This window comes from Ammospiza caudacuta, chromosome Z (assembly GCF_027887145.1).
Source record: "Ammospiza caudacuta isolate bAmmCau1 chromosome Z, bAmmCau1.pri, whole genome shotgun sequence".
Lineage (NCBI taxonomy): Eukaryota > Metazoa > Chordata > Aves > Passeriformes > Passerellidae > Ammospiza > Ammospiza caudacuta.
Genome location: NC_080632.1, coordinates 77,303,750 through 77,317,961, shown reverse-complemented (window position 1 = coordinate 77,317,961; position 14,212 = coordinate 77,303,750). Strand labels below are relative to the sequence as shown.

The 14,212-nt window shown below is 43.3% G+C and overlaps 1 protein-coding gene across 1 annotated transcript in view; it reads right to left on the bottom strand.

Moving 5' to 3' along the window:
* Nucleotides 1-13,499, bottom strand: part of ZFR (zinc finger RNA binding protein) — a 47,403-nt gene extending 33,904 nt beyond the window's left edge. The window contains exons 1-2 of the mRNA XM_058823338.1: nucleotides 13,430-13,499; nucleotides 13,141-13,225 (exon numbers count right to left, since the gene is read on the bottom strand). Coding sequence (XP_058679321.1) covers nucleotides 13,141-13,225; nucleotides 13,430-13,466 — 122 coding nt within the window. The 5' untranslated portion in view covers nucleotides 13,467-13,499. The remainder of the gene's footprint in view (nucleotides 1-13,140; nucleotides 13,226-13,429) is intronic.
* Between the last annotated feature and the right edge of the window lie 713 nt (nucleotides 13,500-14,212).

Sequence of the window (14,212 nt, the reverse complement as noted above, 5' to 3'; positions counted from 1 at the left end):
TATAGTATGGAATGCCCCTTTGGTCAGTTGGGGTCCCTGTCCTGGCTGTGACCCCTTCCACCTTCTTGTGCACCACCAGGTCCCTCACTGGTGGGTGGGGTGAGGAGCAGAAAAGGCTTGACTCTTTGTGAGTACTGCTCAACAATAAAGAACACATCTCTGTATTAACAACACTGTTTTCAGCACAAATCCAAAGCACAGCCTAATATCAACTGCTCACCCCAGCCAAAACCAGCACATGATGTTTGAGCATCCTGTCAAAAATTTTTTCCTTCATTTATTAAAGCTCCAATTTCAAAAGCAAATGAGCTCTAAACCAACACCTACAAAGGCATAACCAGTTTCTGACCACTCAATTCAGTGCAGCCTCATGTAACAATTCTTGGAGTGTTTAAATTCACTTTCAGAATAAATTATTCTTTAATTTAGGAAGTTACAAGTAGCTTCCAATTGTACTCTGCTGTACTACTGTTATACCAGATCTTCCACAAGAAATTTTCATTCAAAAAGAATGTATTTTACTGATACCAGACCTATGTCTTCAGGTGTTTCTGACTGTAACAGAAATAGTGCTTCCCTACAAGGCTGACTTAATTCCTGTTTCCTGGGAACAATATACTCTTCCATGCTCATCTTCCTGTTCAGGCGCATGCGTTACTGCATTTCCCTATCCCATCCAGAGCCAGTTTGAAGTGCACATGATGTTCCAAATTTTTCTGCTCCAGATTCTGTAGGTATATACTTCAGTCAACTACAGAAGGTCATTTGCCGGACCTTATCTAAAGTGTTTTGTCTCTCCTTACCTGTTTTTAAACTTCCACATCTATGGTACTATTTCCTCATTCTCTTTATTTCCTCTTCTCAAACAAGGTCACCACTATTAAATAGTTTTACCACAGTATATAACTTGTCCTCATTTTTCACATTCTAACTGAATAATAACTCCGAGAAAACAAGAGGTTAACTCTTTATTAGCAATACTGTATTACTGTGTAAAAGTATTTTTTCTGAAACACCTTTGACTCAAATCTTTGAATAACATCTATTATAATTCCTTCTGACACCAACGATGGGAAATACCAATCTTTCTGTTGCATTAGTATCAGCACAAGTGCCACATATTGTAAAAGACCACTATGATATTAAATCTGCTAGATAAGACTGACTGCAAAGAGTTGTGACCATGTATGTTTCTCTAATTCCATGCTAATCTGATTTTCTAGGGGTGGGGATGAGGGGGCCACCCTGTCTCTCAATCTTGCATAATTTATCCCAGAGCAAAGGGCAAAGCAAAAACTGGCCTTCTCCACACTGCTATCTTGTGCACAAATCTCCTTTCATCAAATGCAAGTATCTTTTCTCAGAGCAGGTACACATTTTGCCCTGATACTTTTAAAGTTGGATATACTAGTAATACAGTGGCTGTTTGCATGGTATTGACATTGGACCCAGTCGTGTAAACCCAGAACTGTCATTCTGAAATAAAACAGTATTTTAAAATACTTTTCCTGTTTGCAAAGTCTCCATTGCAATCACTGAGGCACCAAATAATTACCAAGATCTCCTTGCCCAATTCTACACCACAAAATCAAATGAGCTACAGCACAGATTTACAAAAACTGGTGTAACGCTAGGTAGATATTTAGCCTGGAAAACTCTACCCTTTGGCCAACTTGTATTAAAATATCAGCAGCAAAAAGTCTACACCTTGAGAACAAGGTCTCAAAACAGAAGGTGTTAGTAATCACTACTCTGTATTTCTTATTAAAATAACTAGATTAATGTCATAATTCTCTTGCTAACTTCTATTTCTCTTGTCAAAAAGCACAATATTCAAGCAGCAATTAATAACCTTTTCTGAACTGCCTAAGGACTTTCAGCAAGAACATTGTAGCAGTGCTTTTGATACAAAAAAGAAACACCGACTTTCAAAGCAAAAAAACAAAAAAAAGCTGGCAGCACACTTAGAAGTAGTAGAAAGCAGAAACTCCTGGTCAACAGCAATTAATGAGGTACAGGTGTCCATTTGGCAAAACAATGTTCTTCAGCTCCACAACCATGTGTTTGTCTCCCTTAAACAGCCATATAAGGTAGGTTTACAAATAAGCAGCATTATTCCCCAAAAAAGCTTAGATAAGAGCTTGCTAGATGGAATACAGGAGAACTTTTGTTAGTTACTTCCCAACAGCAACACTGAAAGAAGATCTGGATTTCCAAAGAATTACACAGTATTCTTTGAAATACTGAATACACAAATATTGAATTCTTTTCTGCAAAACACTTATGTCATGTCTTTTTTAATTTCCAGCTATTGCCCTTTTCTAGAAAAAAAATTGTGGAGGCTTTTTTGTTTAAAACTAAATGGGAAGTAGAAAACTTCATGTATTTTTTCATGTTAGCCATGTAAAGAAAATAGAAGATTTTGATATAATGCTATCTATTTTGCATTATGATGAATGAAGATTGTAAGACACTTTATTTTCCACATTAAGGTATTTGCTGAGTAAGTCATGCATTAAGAAATGGGATAATTCATCTGTGGCAGTTACCGTCAGAGGAATAACACATTTTCAGGAAAAGGCAGCCTACTTCCAAGTAAGATATATAGCACATAAAAGTGTGTATATAGGAAGCACAGAAAACATTCCCTATAAGCCCTGCTTTTTATCACACTTGATTCATTTATTTCAATAAAAAAGAAGAAATTAATTGTTACTCATGCACATAACATGCTTATCTTCAGCACACTGCTGTATTAACAAGCAACACATGCACACAAACACTGCCCATATGCTCCTATAAGATCTGTTTATCTTGCTGAACACTGAAAACTCTCCTCCAAGAGGCAAAGAACATCTCTGATTTTTCATTTTCAGTTTTCTGACAAATGCTGTTTTGATAGACAGTTAGCATCTGGCCTAAAACCAAGTATGTCTCTACCCAAAAGACAGTATTCCTCAGAAATTACAACTTTTAAAATATATTCCTTCCAGGGGTTTATTTTTTTAAATTTCCATGCACAACATTTAAGATAAGTTCTAAAATAGTTTTTAAAATATGTGTATCTTGAATGAAACCTTCCACTAATTAGGACGTATTTTTTGATTTGTACCTTTTATGAACATTGGAACACATTAGCATTAAGGAACCATATTTGGTGAAATCTAAGTGCCAGGTTTCTCGAAGTTTCACAGATAAGTCTATTAATAGCAGAATAGCAAAAACACAGTTCTGCAGTTCTTTCAGGAACATGATGATTGAAACAAGTATGTTCTAGTTCTGTAAAAACTGCTAGAAGCAGTGCAATCTGCTACAGCTTCAGATCCTAACCTAGGAAGAGGCACTCCTTAATAACTGGTCAGATGAAGTTTCAGATGTGCTAATGAAATATGGACAGAGCAAAACAAAACCAAAATTAAAATTAACAAGAAAAAAAAGGTGAGCTTTATTCTCCTAAACACACTTGACAATAAACAGCATAAAATGGTGAAATGAAATATCACACTACAGTAGGTTGCACTTTAGGAGTGACTTTGCCCCTGTATTTCTGGAGCCTGTCACTCACTACAGGCATAAAATTTTCAATATTTTAATATCTTAGAACTTTAGGGAAAATTACTTTTTTCCTATTCTAACGCACTAGGAATCCAGAAAGGCCTGAAGGCATTCAAATGTGCTATACCCTCATGAATTCTGCTAAATTTCAGCAGTAATACATTCTACAGTTTACCTACATAAAGCCTCAAAAAGACAGGGATTTGTAGCCATTTTGAGTTCTCCCCTCCCCTTCCTTGTTCTAAAAACTTGATTGCATCATGCCATTACAAATTACTGACTGCCACTAGATAGCTAAACCATATACTTATCAATAACTCACCCCAAAGATGAACAGCTACATGTTTTCAAAACATCCTTTCTTCTTTGATAATCTCTACATTTACTCTCACAACTTGATTTCAATCTTATCAAATTCTGCCATGTTTTGTTCCCCATGTACACTGCAGGTGTCTGTAACAGTGATGTAATAAATGCTCTATATCAACCTCTCCTTGCTTGGCTACACACAACAGACAGCCCACTGTCCATATTGGTTTCTTTAAAAAGTTCATTTTTTCATGAAATGGTAATATGCAAAACAAAAAGAACTGAGCTTCAGAGATTACATCTATTTAAAAAAGGAGCAAATACTAACATCATCCCAGTCAAAATCACAAAATGGCTGAGATTGGAAGGGACCTCTGGAGGCCATCAGGGTCCAATCCCACTTAGGCAGCATCACCTACAGCCAAACACCCAGAACTATATCCAGACAACTTCTGAGCATCTCTGAGGATGGAGACTCCAACTTACCTAGGACTCATGCATGAGGACTCAGTCATTCTTGTATTCACAGAGTGCTTTTTCATGTTCAGAGGGAACCTCCTGTGCTCCAGTTTACGCCCATTACCTCTGGTCCTAGCATTGTGCATCACTGAGAAGAAGCCTGACTCTGCCCTCTCTGCAGCCTTCCTTCAGGTATTTATACTTATTAAGATCCTCCTCACCCTCCTCCCAGCTCTCCCAGCCTTTTCTCATTAGAGAAATGCTGCAGACTCCTCAGCAGCATTGGTGGGCCTCTTGGGCTCTCTCCAGTATATCCATATCTCTCCTGTACTGAAGCCCAAAAACAGACACAGGATTCCAGGTGTGGCCTCACTGGTACTGTATAAGAGGGGAATGATCACGCCCCTCACCCACCTGGTAACACTTTATCTAATGCATCCCAGGATGCCATTCTCCTCCTTTGCTGCAAGGAACCACTGCTGGCTCACCCTCAAGTCTGGCATCCACCAGGACCCCCAGGTCCTCTTCCTTTCCAGCTGGGTGGCCCACAGCATATACTAGTGCATGGGGTTGTTCTTTCATACTGAACTTTGCACTTCCCCTTGTTGAACTTCCCGAGATTCTTGGCAGCCCTTTTCTCCAGATTTTTGAAGTCCCTCTGGATGTCACTGTAACCCTCTGGCATGTAAGTCACTCCTCATCATTTTCTGTCATGAGCAAGCTTGCTGAGAGTACACTCTGCCCTAACATCTGGACCATTAATGAAGATGCTAAACAGAAAAAATGCTGAAATTGGCAAGTTCTCCAAAAAAGGAAGGAAACTTCACTAGTATGGAAAATTGTACTAAATTGTTAAGACATTCTGTATTTCCTGCCTTAAGCCACTACTTTGCTTTTCTAGCATCAATAATGTAACTATGCTCTAAGCTACCATTGTTGTATTTTAGTAGCATACAAAATTTCACACATAATTTAACACCCCACAGTTAAGCCTATAACCACCAACCCATTCTGAGGATACAAAGGACACAGCTATACAATTAACAGAAAATCTTCCCAAAGTGGTCAGTTCCTAAAGACAAGCACCTGCTGCAAATTTCAAATAGTTGGCAGGTTTGCCCTCCTTAAAATGACAAAGCCTTCTTTAACTCAAGGCACCTTTCCCCCGATTTACCACCTTCTGTCTCCCTGTTACGGCCTATTACAATACTGCCATACAACCCATGTTAACAAACCCAGAGCCACTTATTGCCTTTCTCTTGTTGAAATATCTCCTTTGAGGGTGGGACTTCACTGATTTGAAAAGAAGTGCATCAAAATCCTTTCACAAACAAAAGTACTGGAGGCTTCTTGTGTACACTGAGCTACAACAGCATGTTTAACTACAGCACTAAACACTAGCATCCATTGACCAAAAGAGAATCAGCTTCACAGAGCCCTACCATATTCAGTGAAGTCTCTTCTGCTAAGAATTATGTATGTGTCAAGATGTGATGGAACTCAAGAGAGCATGGGCATTAAGTACACAATGAGCAAGCATTCTGAGTTTTTGGCTTCATCCTGTGGTAAAACTGAATTACTTTCACTGCTCAAGTCTAGTAGTACATCCTGTCTGCAGCAGAAGTCCTACCCACCGTTGTCCTCACCATCCCATTTTCACCAACACAAGACTGAATTATGTTTAGTGATACCTTAAGCTTAGTCTGGTATGCCTGTGTGAACCACAGCCCTAATATCTCTGAAAGACTCAATCCTTTTTAAACCAGCATCTAGATGAAGAAGAGTTAACTGGGACAGGATATTGAAGACAAAAGTAATTACAAATACTAGCAATTGTGAAAGCACACTCCACCCCCAATCAATTCTCAACAGCCAACTCATCCATGTGTAGCAATTCACTTTCTTTTGTTGTTTTGCACCACTTGAATATGCTGTAATATGGTGCACTACATTTGAATTCCAAACCAGCTGTAATTGCAAGAGCTCACTTCCATACTGCTGCCCGGAAGATTGCATCTTAACCTGGACTCACAGGCATTGTGGTCTGCTCTGAACCTGCCCTGCTAAAATTGCCTTTATCTGTGACAGCTCACCACACTCAGTAATATTCAAGCTGCTTGAAGGCAATTCAAAGTTAACAAATCATTCCTAACCACCCAAGCATCTCCCATCAGTGTTCTGTCTCATCAGAGCAAAACACAGTATGAATACCACCAAGATGAAACTCACAACACTTAAGAGATTCTTCACCTTTTTAACAGAAACCAAAACCATAACACAAGATTAATTAAATGAAACATTCACATTTGCCCGCTTCTCTGACCAAACGTTACTCAATGCCCCTATCTCTCCATCAGCATTTTAACCAGTCAATTTGAGATTAGAAGCATAATTATACCTCTTCTCCAGCACTGAACCAAGAATGTTAATATTATTTTACATTGGAAAGACAAGCCAATATTAGGCTGTTAATTTCAAATTCAGTAGTCACACAGGGGTTCTGGTAAGGTACACAGCATGCACACACACACAAAGAAGTCTAGTACTACCAAATTCCACATTTATTTTAGGCTCCTAAACAGATGGATTAGTACAGTCACTGCAATAAGTAACAAATGAGGTTTGCATTGCATGCAGGTTTATAACCTGAGGCCCTAATGCCACCACTAGCAGAAAGCACAAACTGTAAAGGTCCTGTAATGTTCAGAGAAATTTCCTGCATTACTATTTGCATAATCTAATGTTTTCCTCAGTAAATCACAATATTATTACTGGGTAGAGCACACAAAGAATTTTAAATGAGTAGGGTAGCAGGAAATTTCACGCAGCAACAACACTGAAAGGAACAAGAATGCTTCTAATACATTATTTACATGTTTAAAGGGCACTTAGCTCTTTTGCTGTCTTTGATTAAATATGAAACAAGTTTTCAAGTATGTTTTATGAAAATTAGTATTTATTAACTAATAAATACAGTAATCTATTCCTCTTCTTTGAATGAACTTTACTGATTATACTGCCACAACAGTAAATATTATCAAGTTCTGCATGTCCATCCTGATTTTGGCCAGGGTAAAGTTAATTTTCTTCTTAGTAGCTGGTTCAGTTCTGTGTTTTGGACTTAGTAAGAGAATTATGCTGGTAACACAGAGATGGTTTAGTTGTTCCTAGCAGGGCTCACTCCCAGTCAAGAACTTTTCAATTGCTTGTGTTCTGCCAGTGAGCAGGTGCACAAGAAGCAGGGTGGGAGCACGGCCAGGAGAGCTGACCCAGACTGGCCAAGGGCTATTCCATGCCATAGAACACCATGCATGCAAGTATAAACCAGGGCGACTTGGCCAGGAGCTGCTGATTGTTTCTGGAGAACAGGCTGAACATTAGTCAGCAGGGGATAAGCAACTGCGTTGTGCATTACCTTCTCCTCTAGGATTTTAGTCCCCCTAATCCCTTCATTACTACTATTACTTTTATTAGTACTACTGCTATAATTCATATTATTATACTTTATTTTCTTTCAACTATGAACTGTTCCTGTCTCAATCCAGGAGTTTTACTTCTCTGATTCTCCTCCCCACCAGGGTGGGTAGGAAGTGAGCAAGAGGCTGTGCAGTACTTAGTTGCTGGCTGGGGCTAAACAGCAATAACCCAGTACTCCTGAATTTTCCAAATCCAAAGTCTACCACCTAAGCATCTATCAACCTGGCCTTTATAACCACTTCAAATATCAGTGTTTAATGTCAGGACTTAGACAAATTTTAATTTCTTCTTCATGTGAAGGATGACAGAGTATTTAAATGATCCATCATGGCCATGGATAAGTTGGAATTCTAGGAAGACAAGTGACTTCTATGTTCCACTGTCTTCTTAGTTTAAATTCTGCATCTGGGACAGGGCACCCTTGGATGTGTGGATAGACTGGGGAAGGAGAGGCTGGAAAGCTGTGTCACAGAAAGGGACCTAGGGCTCCAGGGCGATGGCAAGTTGAGTCGAAGTGCCCTGGCAGCCAGGAGGGCCAACCCTGTCCTGGGGGCATCAGGCACAGCATCACCAGCTGGGCAAGGGAGGGGATTGTCCTGCTCTGCTCTGGCCTCAATATAAAAAAGTTTTGGGTGCCACAATATAAAAAAGGTATTAACCTGTAAGACAGTGTCCAAAGGAGGGCCATAAGGATAGTGAAGGACCTGGAGGGGAAGCCATGTGAGGAGTGGCTGAGGTCATTTGGTCTGTTCAGCCAGGAGGAGACTGAGGGAGGCGTCACTGTAGCCCTCAACACCCTCACAAGTGGAAGCAAAGGGGCAGGCACTGATCTCTGCTCTGTGGGGACAGTGACAGTGACAGAGGGAATGGCCTGAAGTTGTGCCAGGGGAGGTTTAGGTTTGATATCAGCAAGAGGTATTTCCACCCAGAGGGTGGCTGGGCACTGCTCCCTAGGGAAGTGGTCATAGTACCAGCCTGGCAGAGTTACAGAAATGTTTAGACAACATTCTCAGGCATGTGGTGTGATTCTTGGGGATGTCCTGTGTAGGGCCAGGAGTTGGACTTTGATGTTCCCTGCAGGTCCTTTCTAATTCAGGATATTCTATGATCCTATGATTCAGTACTAATAACACAGATTAGAATACTGTCATTTTGAGGAACTGCAATTCAGAAAGAGTTTATATCAGTCTGCAATAAGTCTAGAATTAAATACAGAAACTTTCTTTAAAAGCACCTTTCAGCAATCACTTAATAGAGCAGATTTTTTCCTTTGAGTCTTTTGAGTGGGAGATCCACAACTGTGAATACTCAAATTCTGAGGGACCAGCTTATAAAGTGAATGTTCCCACATCTCTGTGGGCCCTGATGGGATTCACCCCACAGTACTGAATGGGCCTGCAGCTGTTACAGCAAGACCTCTCAATCATCTACTGGAGGCCCTAGGAGTCTGGGCAGGTCAGTGCTGACTGGAAGCTTGCCAGTGTAATTCCGGTTTACAAAGGCGTGAGGCAAGAAACGGAACTGCAGACTTACTAGTGTAACCTCAGCTCCTGGAAAAACTATGGAGATACTAAGTGATACTGGCAGGTGAAAGAACTGTTAAAGAACAATGCAGTCATCTCCCACAGTCAACAGTTTCACAAAGCAAAGTCCTCTTTAACCAACCTTCTATCATAAGATCACCTGCCTCCTGGATGAAGGGATGGCAGTGGATGCAGTTCCAGTTTGACTAAAGTTGCTAACACTGTCCCTCAGAGCATCCTTTTCCAACAAGTTGCCCAGCTGTGGGATGAGCAGGTTCACAGAGCTCTGGCTGGATGGCAGCACTCAAAGGGCTGTATTGAATGGGGCTTCATCCGGCAAGCAAGAGTTGGGTGCACCATTAGCAATTTGGCTAATGATTCAAACTGGGAGGTGCTGTGGATGCTCTTTAGGGACAAGAGGCCTTGATGAGAGACCTAGTTAGATTGGAGCATTGGGCACTCATAAATGGAGTGAAATTTACCAAGTTCAGATGCTGGATTCTGCACCTGGGATGGGGTGATGCCAAGCACAAGAATGAAGTAGAAGAGGAGTGGCTGGACAGCTGCAGAGGAAGGTGGGGCTGGCTGGTGCTGGGCTCAGCGTAGGTCCACAGTGCCCGGGCAGCCCCAAGGACAAAGCCCAACACAGAGCTCCCAGCAGGGCACAGCCAGAGCCCAACACAGAGCTCCCAGCAGGGCACAGCCAGAGCCCATCCCAGAGCTCCCAGCAGGGCACAGCCAGAGCCCATCCCAGAGCTCCCAGCAGGGCACAGCCAGAGCCCATCCCAGAGCTCCCAGCAGGGCACAGCCAGAGCCCATCCCAGAGCTCCCAGCAGGGCACAGCCCAGCCCAGGGAGGGGATGGGCCCCTGGGCTCAGCCTCAGGGTGGCCTCATCCTGCTGGGCCCTGCAGGTGGAGAAGGAGGGGAAGGTCCTCCAGTGCATCCTGAGGAGGGAAACAGAGCTGGTGGGAAGGCTGGAAGGAACTTCCTGTGAGGAGCAGCTGAGGAACTTGGGCTTGTCCAGTTTGGGGAAAGGGAGATGAAGGGTGACCCCACTGCTCTCTGCAGCTTCCTGAAGAGGGGAAGGGCACAGGGAGGTGCTGAGCTCTCCTCCCTGTAATCCTGGGACAGGACAGGAGGGAGCAGTTCACAGCTGCACCAGGAGAGCTTTCCTGGCCATCAGGAGGCATTTCTATAAAGTGAGGGTGGTCAAGCACTGGAACAGCTTCCTAGGGAAGTGGTTGGTGCCCAGTCCGTCAGTGTTCAAAAGCATCTGGACAGTGCCCTTAGCAACGTGCTGGAACTTGGCCTGCCCTGAGTGGGCAGGCAAACTGGACAGTGACTGTAGGTCCAACTGGAAGAGTCTCTTCTATTCCTTGAAACTGAACAGAATCTACTTAAGACTCTCTTCTTTCTGATGCAAAGTTTAGGCTTTTTATTTTCTCTGCATGTTTCCAGATGAAGGCCTGATATATTTTGAGATATTCATACTTTAAGGTATTAGAAGAAAGGTGTGTATGCTAAAAATTTTTGAACTAAGTGCTGAAATCAATAAAATTCTGATTATGATCATTAGGGAGCATTGAGTCATCTAAAATTGCAGACTAATATTCTTCCAACATACCAGAATTTTTCACAGCCATTTTGGCAGGAGAAAACCTTTAAAAATGTGACCAATATTGTGTTTATTATGAAAATTTCTATTTGTTGCTATAAAAACTACAGTGTCGGAACTTTCAAATGGTGTATGTATAAAGAACTAAAGACTTCAACTGCAATGTGATTTTTTTTCTTATAAAACAATTTGTTACTTTGAGCAACTTTTTAAGAATCCATAGGTCAGTTCAGCATCCAGAAACATCTTTTATTTTTCAAGATTTATGGGGCTCACCTGTGCATTCAGTAGGTAAAAAAACATTTGTTTGTTTATTTATTGCCCTGGTTTCCAAGAAGATGATTTTTTTATTCTGTGAACTGTCTTTTTGAATACTGGAAAAAAACTTAAAGGCTTGTTGTAAAATCAAATCTCACCACCTTCCTCTGCCACCATCATCTTTTTCTCAAATATACTGGAGTGGAATACATGATTTGTAGCACTCTGTAAACACACCAGTAAGGACCTAACAAGCCCACTTGGTAAAAGTAAGCTCCCTCAGACATTCGAAGTGACTCTTGTGTTTTCAGCTCAAAATATTAAATTCCTTCTTACAAAAGGACTACTCAAACACTGATCGCTGTGTGTCTTCACCTTCAGATGTGGTAAACACACAAATCATTTATAGGATGTAGAGTCTTTAACCAATAGCAAATTAAACAGTATCTTAAACTTGTGATAGCAAAAGAAAAAGGTTCTTTTGATCTGTTTTCCATTTTCTCAAAAACACACTTAGGATCAGCTATTAAACTTGAATGTTATTCCAATTATATAACTTCAAAGGAATTGTTCAGGATCTTTAGTCTAAAGATCACCTCAGCCCTGCAATAAAAGATGATTTTAAAAATTTGTCTGCACTTCAAAACTGCAGACATACAGATCTTGGTTTATGATTCACTAAACCTTTATACTTAAAAGGAAATTCTATATCTGTGTCCTAAATATTCACTATAAACGTCATGTAAAATGTAAACACATACATGCACTGTGAACACCCAATGGAACTAGAAGATTATCTAAATTTAATCCTCTAATTAACACCAGAGTAAATTAAATTCAGTGTGCTTCACATTCATTTTCAGGAAAAAAACCAATGGAAAAAACTGAGTTATTCCAACACCTCCACAAAAGTGTACATTCCTAAAACTACATTAAGAATGCAATTTTTATTAGCTACTAGCACAGCTCTGCATTCATTTGTTAATAATCCCTGATATATTTGCTTTAATCTTTTGGGTTTTATCTTATTCCCCACAACTTAGGCATTGAGGAAGGTCCTTATTACAGATTTACGGAATGAGCAACATAAGATTCAAATGTGGACTTTAAGATGTCACTCCAATACAAGCCAAAGTTGAAAAGATGTTCCCGACTGTATTTAGCAAATTAAGTATTATGATGTCAGAAACTGTGATATAATAGATGCTACCAATTACTTTTTAACACTCTGGCCACAATTTAGATGAACAAAAACTACAAAGATACAAAGACTTGTGGCAGTGTGTCTGTATGAGATCTGTATTGATAGATTTATCCAGACACATAAGACACAGGTATGTATACTGTCTAACACAGTCACGGGTCCTCAAGTTCCACGACAACAGTGCTCCTGGTCTTAGAAATCAGAGTAGGACATTTTTGTAAAAAGGTACCTGTCCATGAAAGGACCTCCTCTACTTTCTTAGACACATTACTTCAATTGGATTAAGTCCCCTGCTATTTTCCGGTGCTCCATCTCTCCCTGATCTATCCAGCCTCCCTTAGGTTGGTTTTCAACCCACGTTAGAAGGGATTCTGGGCTCCCACAGCGACAGCAAAGCCTTGGGGAGCAAGGCCGGTGCTCCCCGAAGCTGAGGCAGGAGACGGGCCTGGGGGCGGCACACGGTGACTCGCCGCTGATGCTGGCTGACTGACTGCAAGTGGCCATTTTAATCTAAGGGCCTGGGGACCCGATGCTGTCGCTGATCATCCGCCTCCCGCTCGGCGGTGCCCAGCCCCACCTCCCAGCCCCGGCACACGGGGAGAGAAGAACGCACACCCGCGGGCGCGGCGGGAGGGTCCGAGCACGGCCCACGGCGCGGGGCCAGGGGCGGGAGTTGCCCGGGGTCCCGGCCGGGGAGAGGGGCCCTGGGCGGGTCCCGGGGGGTCGCGGCGGCGCTCACCTGTACTGGGCAGCAGCCCCGCTGTGGGTGAATCCAAAGTAGTTGCCGGTGGCCATTTTGGCATCTTCCCCCAGCCGGCTGGGCACTGCGGCGGCGGCGACCGAGGGGCGGCGGCGGCGGGGGCCATGACAGGAGGCCCGGCGAGAGAAGGCGGTGGGGAAAGAACGGGACACACAGAGGGACAAGGGAGAGAGAGCGCGGGAGCGCCGGGTCAGACTCGGCGCCTCAGGACCGACCCTCGCCCGCCGCCCTCTCCCCACGCACGGACACGCCGAGCACCGCTACTCACCATAGGTGAACGAAACTACCGGGCATATGGGAATCATGAGTCCGGCCTGGCAGCGACGGCGGCGAGTGAACTCTCAACTCTCCCCCCCCTCCCTCCACCTCCTCCTCCCGCTCGCTCCCTTCCCCCACCCACCCACCGACGGCGACAACGGCGGAGTGCGGCCGGGCCGGCTCCGCCTGCGCAGGCGCGGGATGTGCGCGGAGGCCGCTGGGAGATGTAGTCCAACCGCAGCCGGGTTCCCGCTTAAAGAACGGGGAGCAGCCTCCGCCTCGGGGATCGTGTGCGCAGGCGCGGGATGTGCGCGGGAGCCGCTGGGAGCTGTAGTCCCGCAGGCCGGCCATGGGGAGGCGCGCTGGCGGCGCCCATTGGACACGCTCGCACACGCAGACGCGCACATGGATGGATATACGGCGTGAAGGGTCCCGCCATGGCTCCCGAGTGCTTACTGCAACCCTGCTACATCCTCACCCACACAACGCCCGTTCCCGTGGCTGTTCCAGAAGCCAACAATCCGTCAGATCACTCCTGAAACGCGCTGGTCGGCACATTGCGGCCAGTGCAGCGCCCTCCCGATCAAAGGCACTGAATGAACGGCCTTTCCCCACGGCTCTGCCGCTCCTTCCGGCAAATCCTTCCCTCTGAGCATCAGCTGTCCCCCAAAACTCTGAACAAAGCAAAACTTGAATGCTTAAATGCTTTCCTCCCATTTACGTATTTTGCATGTGCTCCAGTGTGCATTATTCATAAACTAATCAAGGCTTATAAAAAGGCTTATAAAACTAT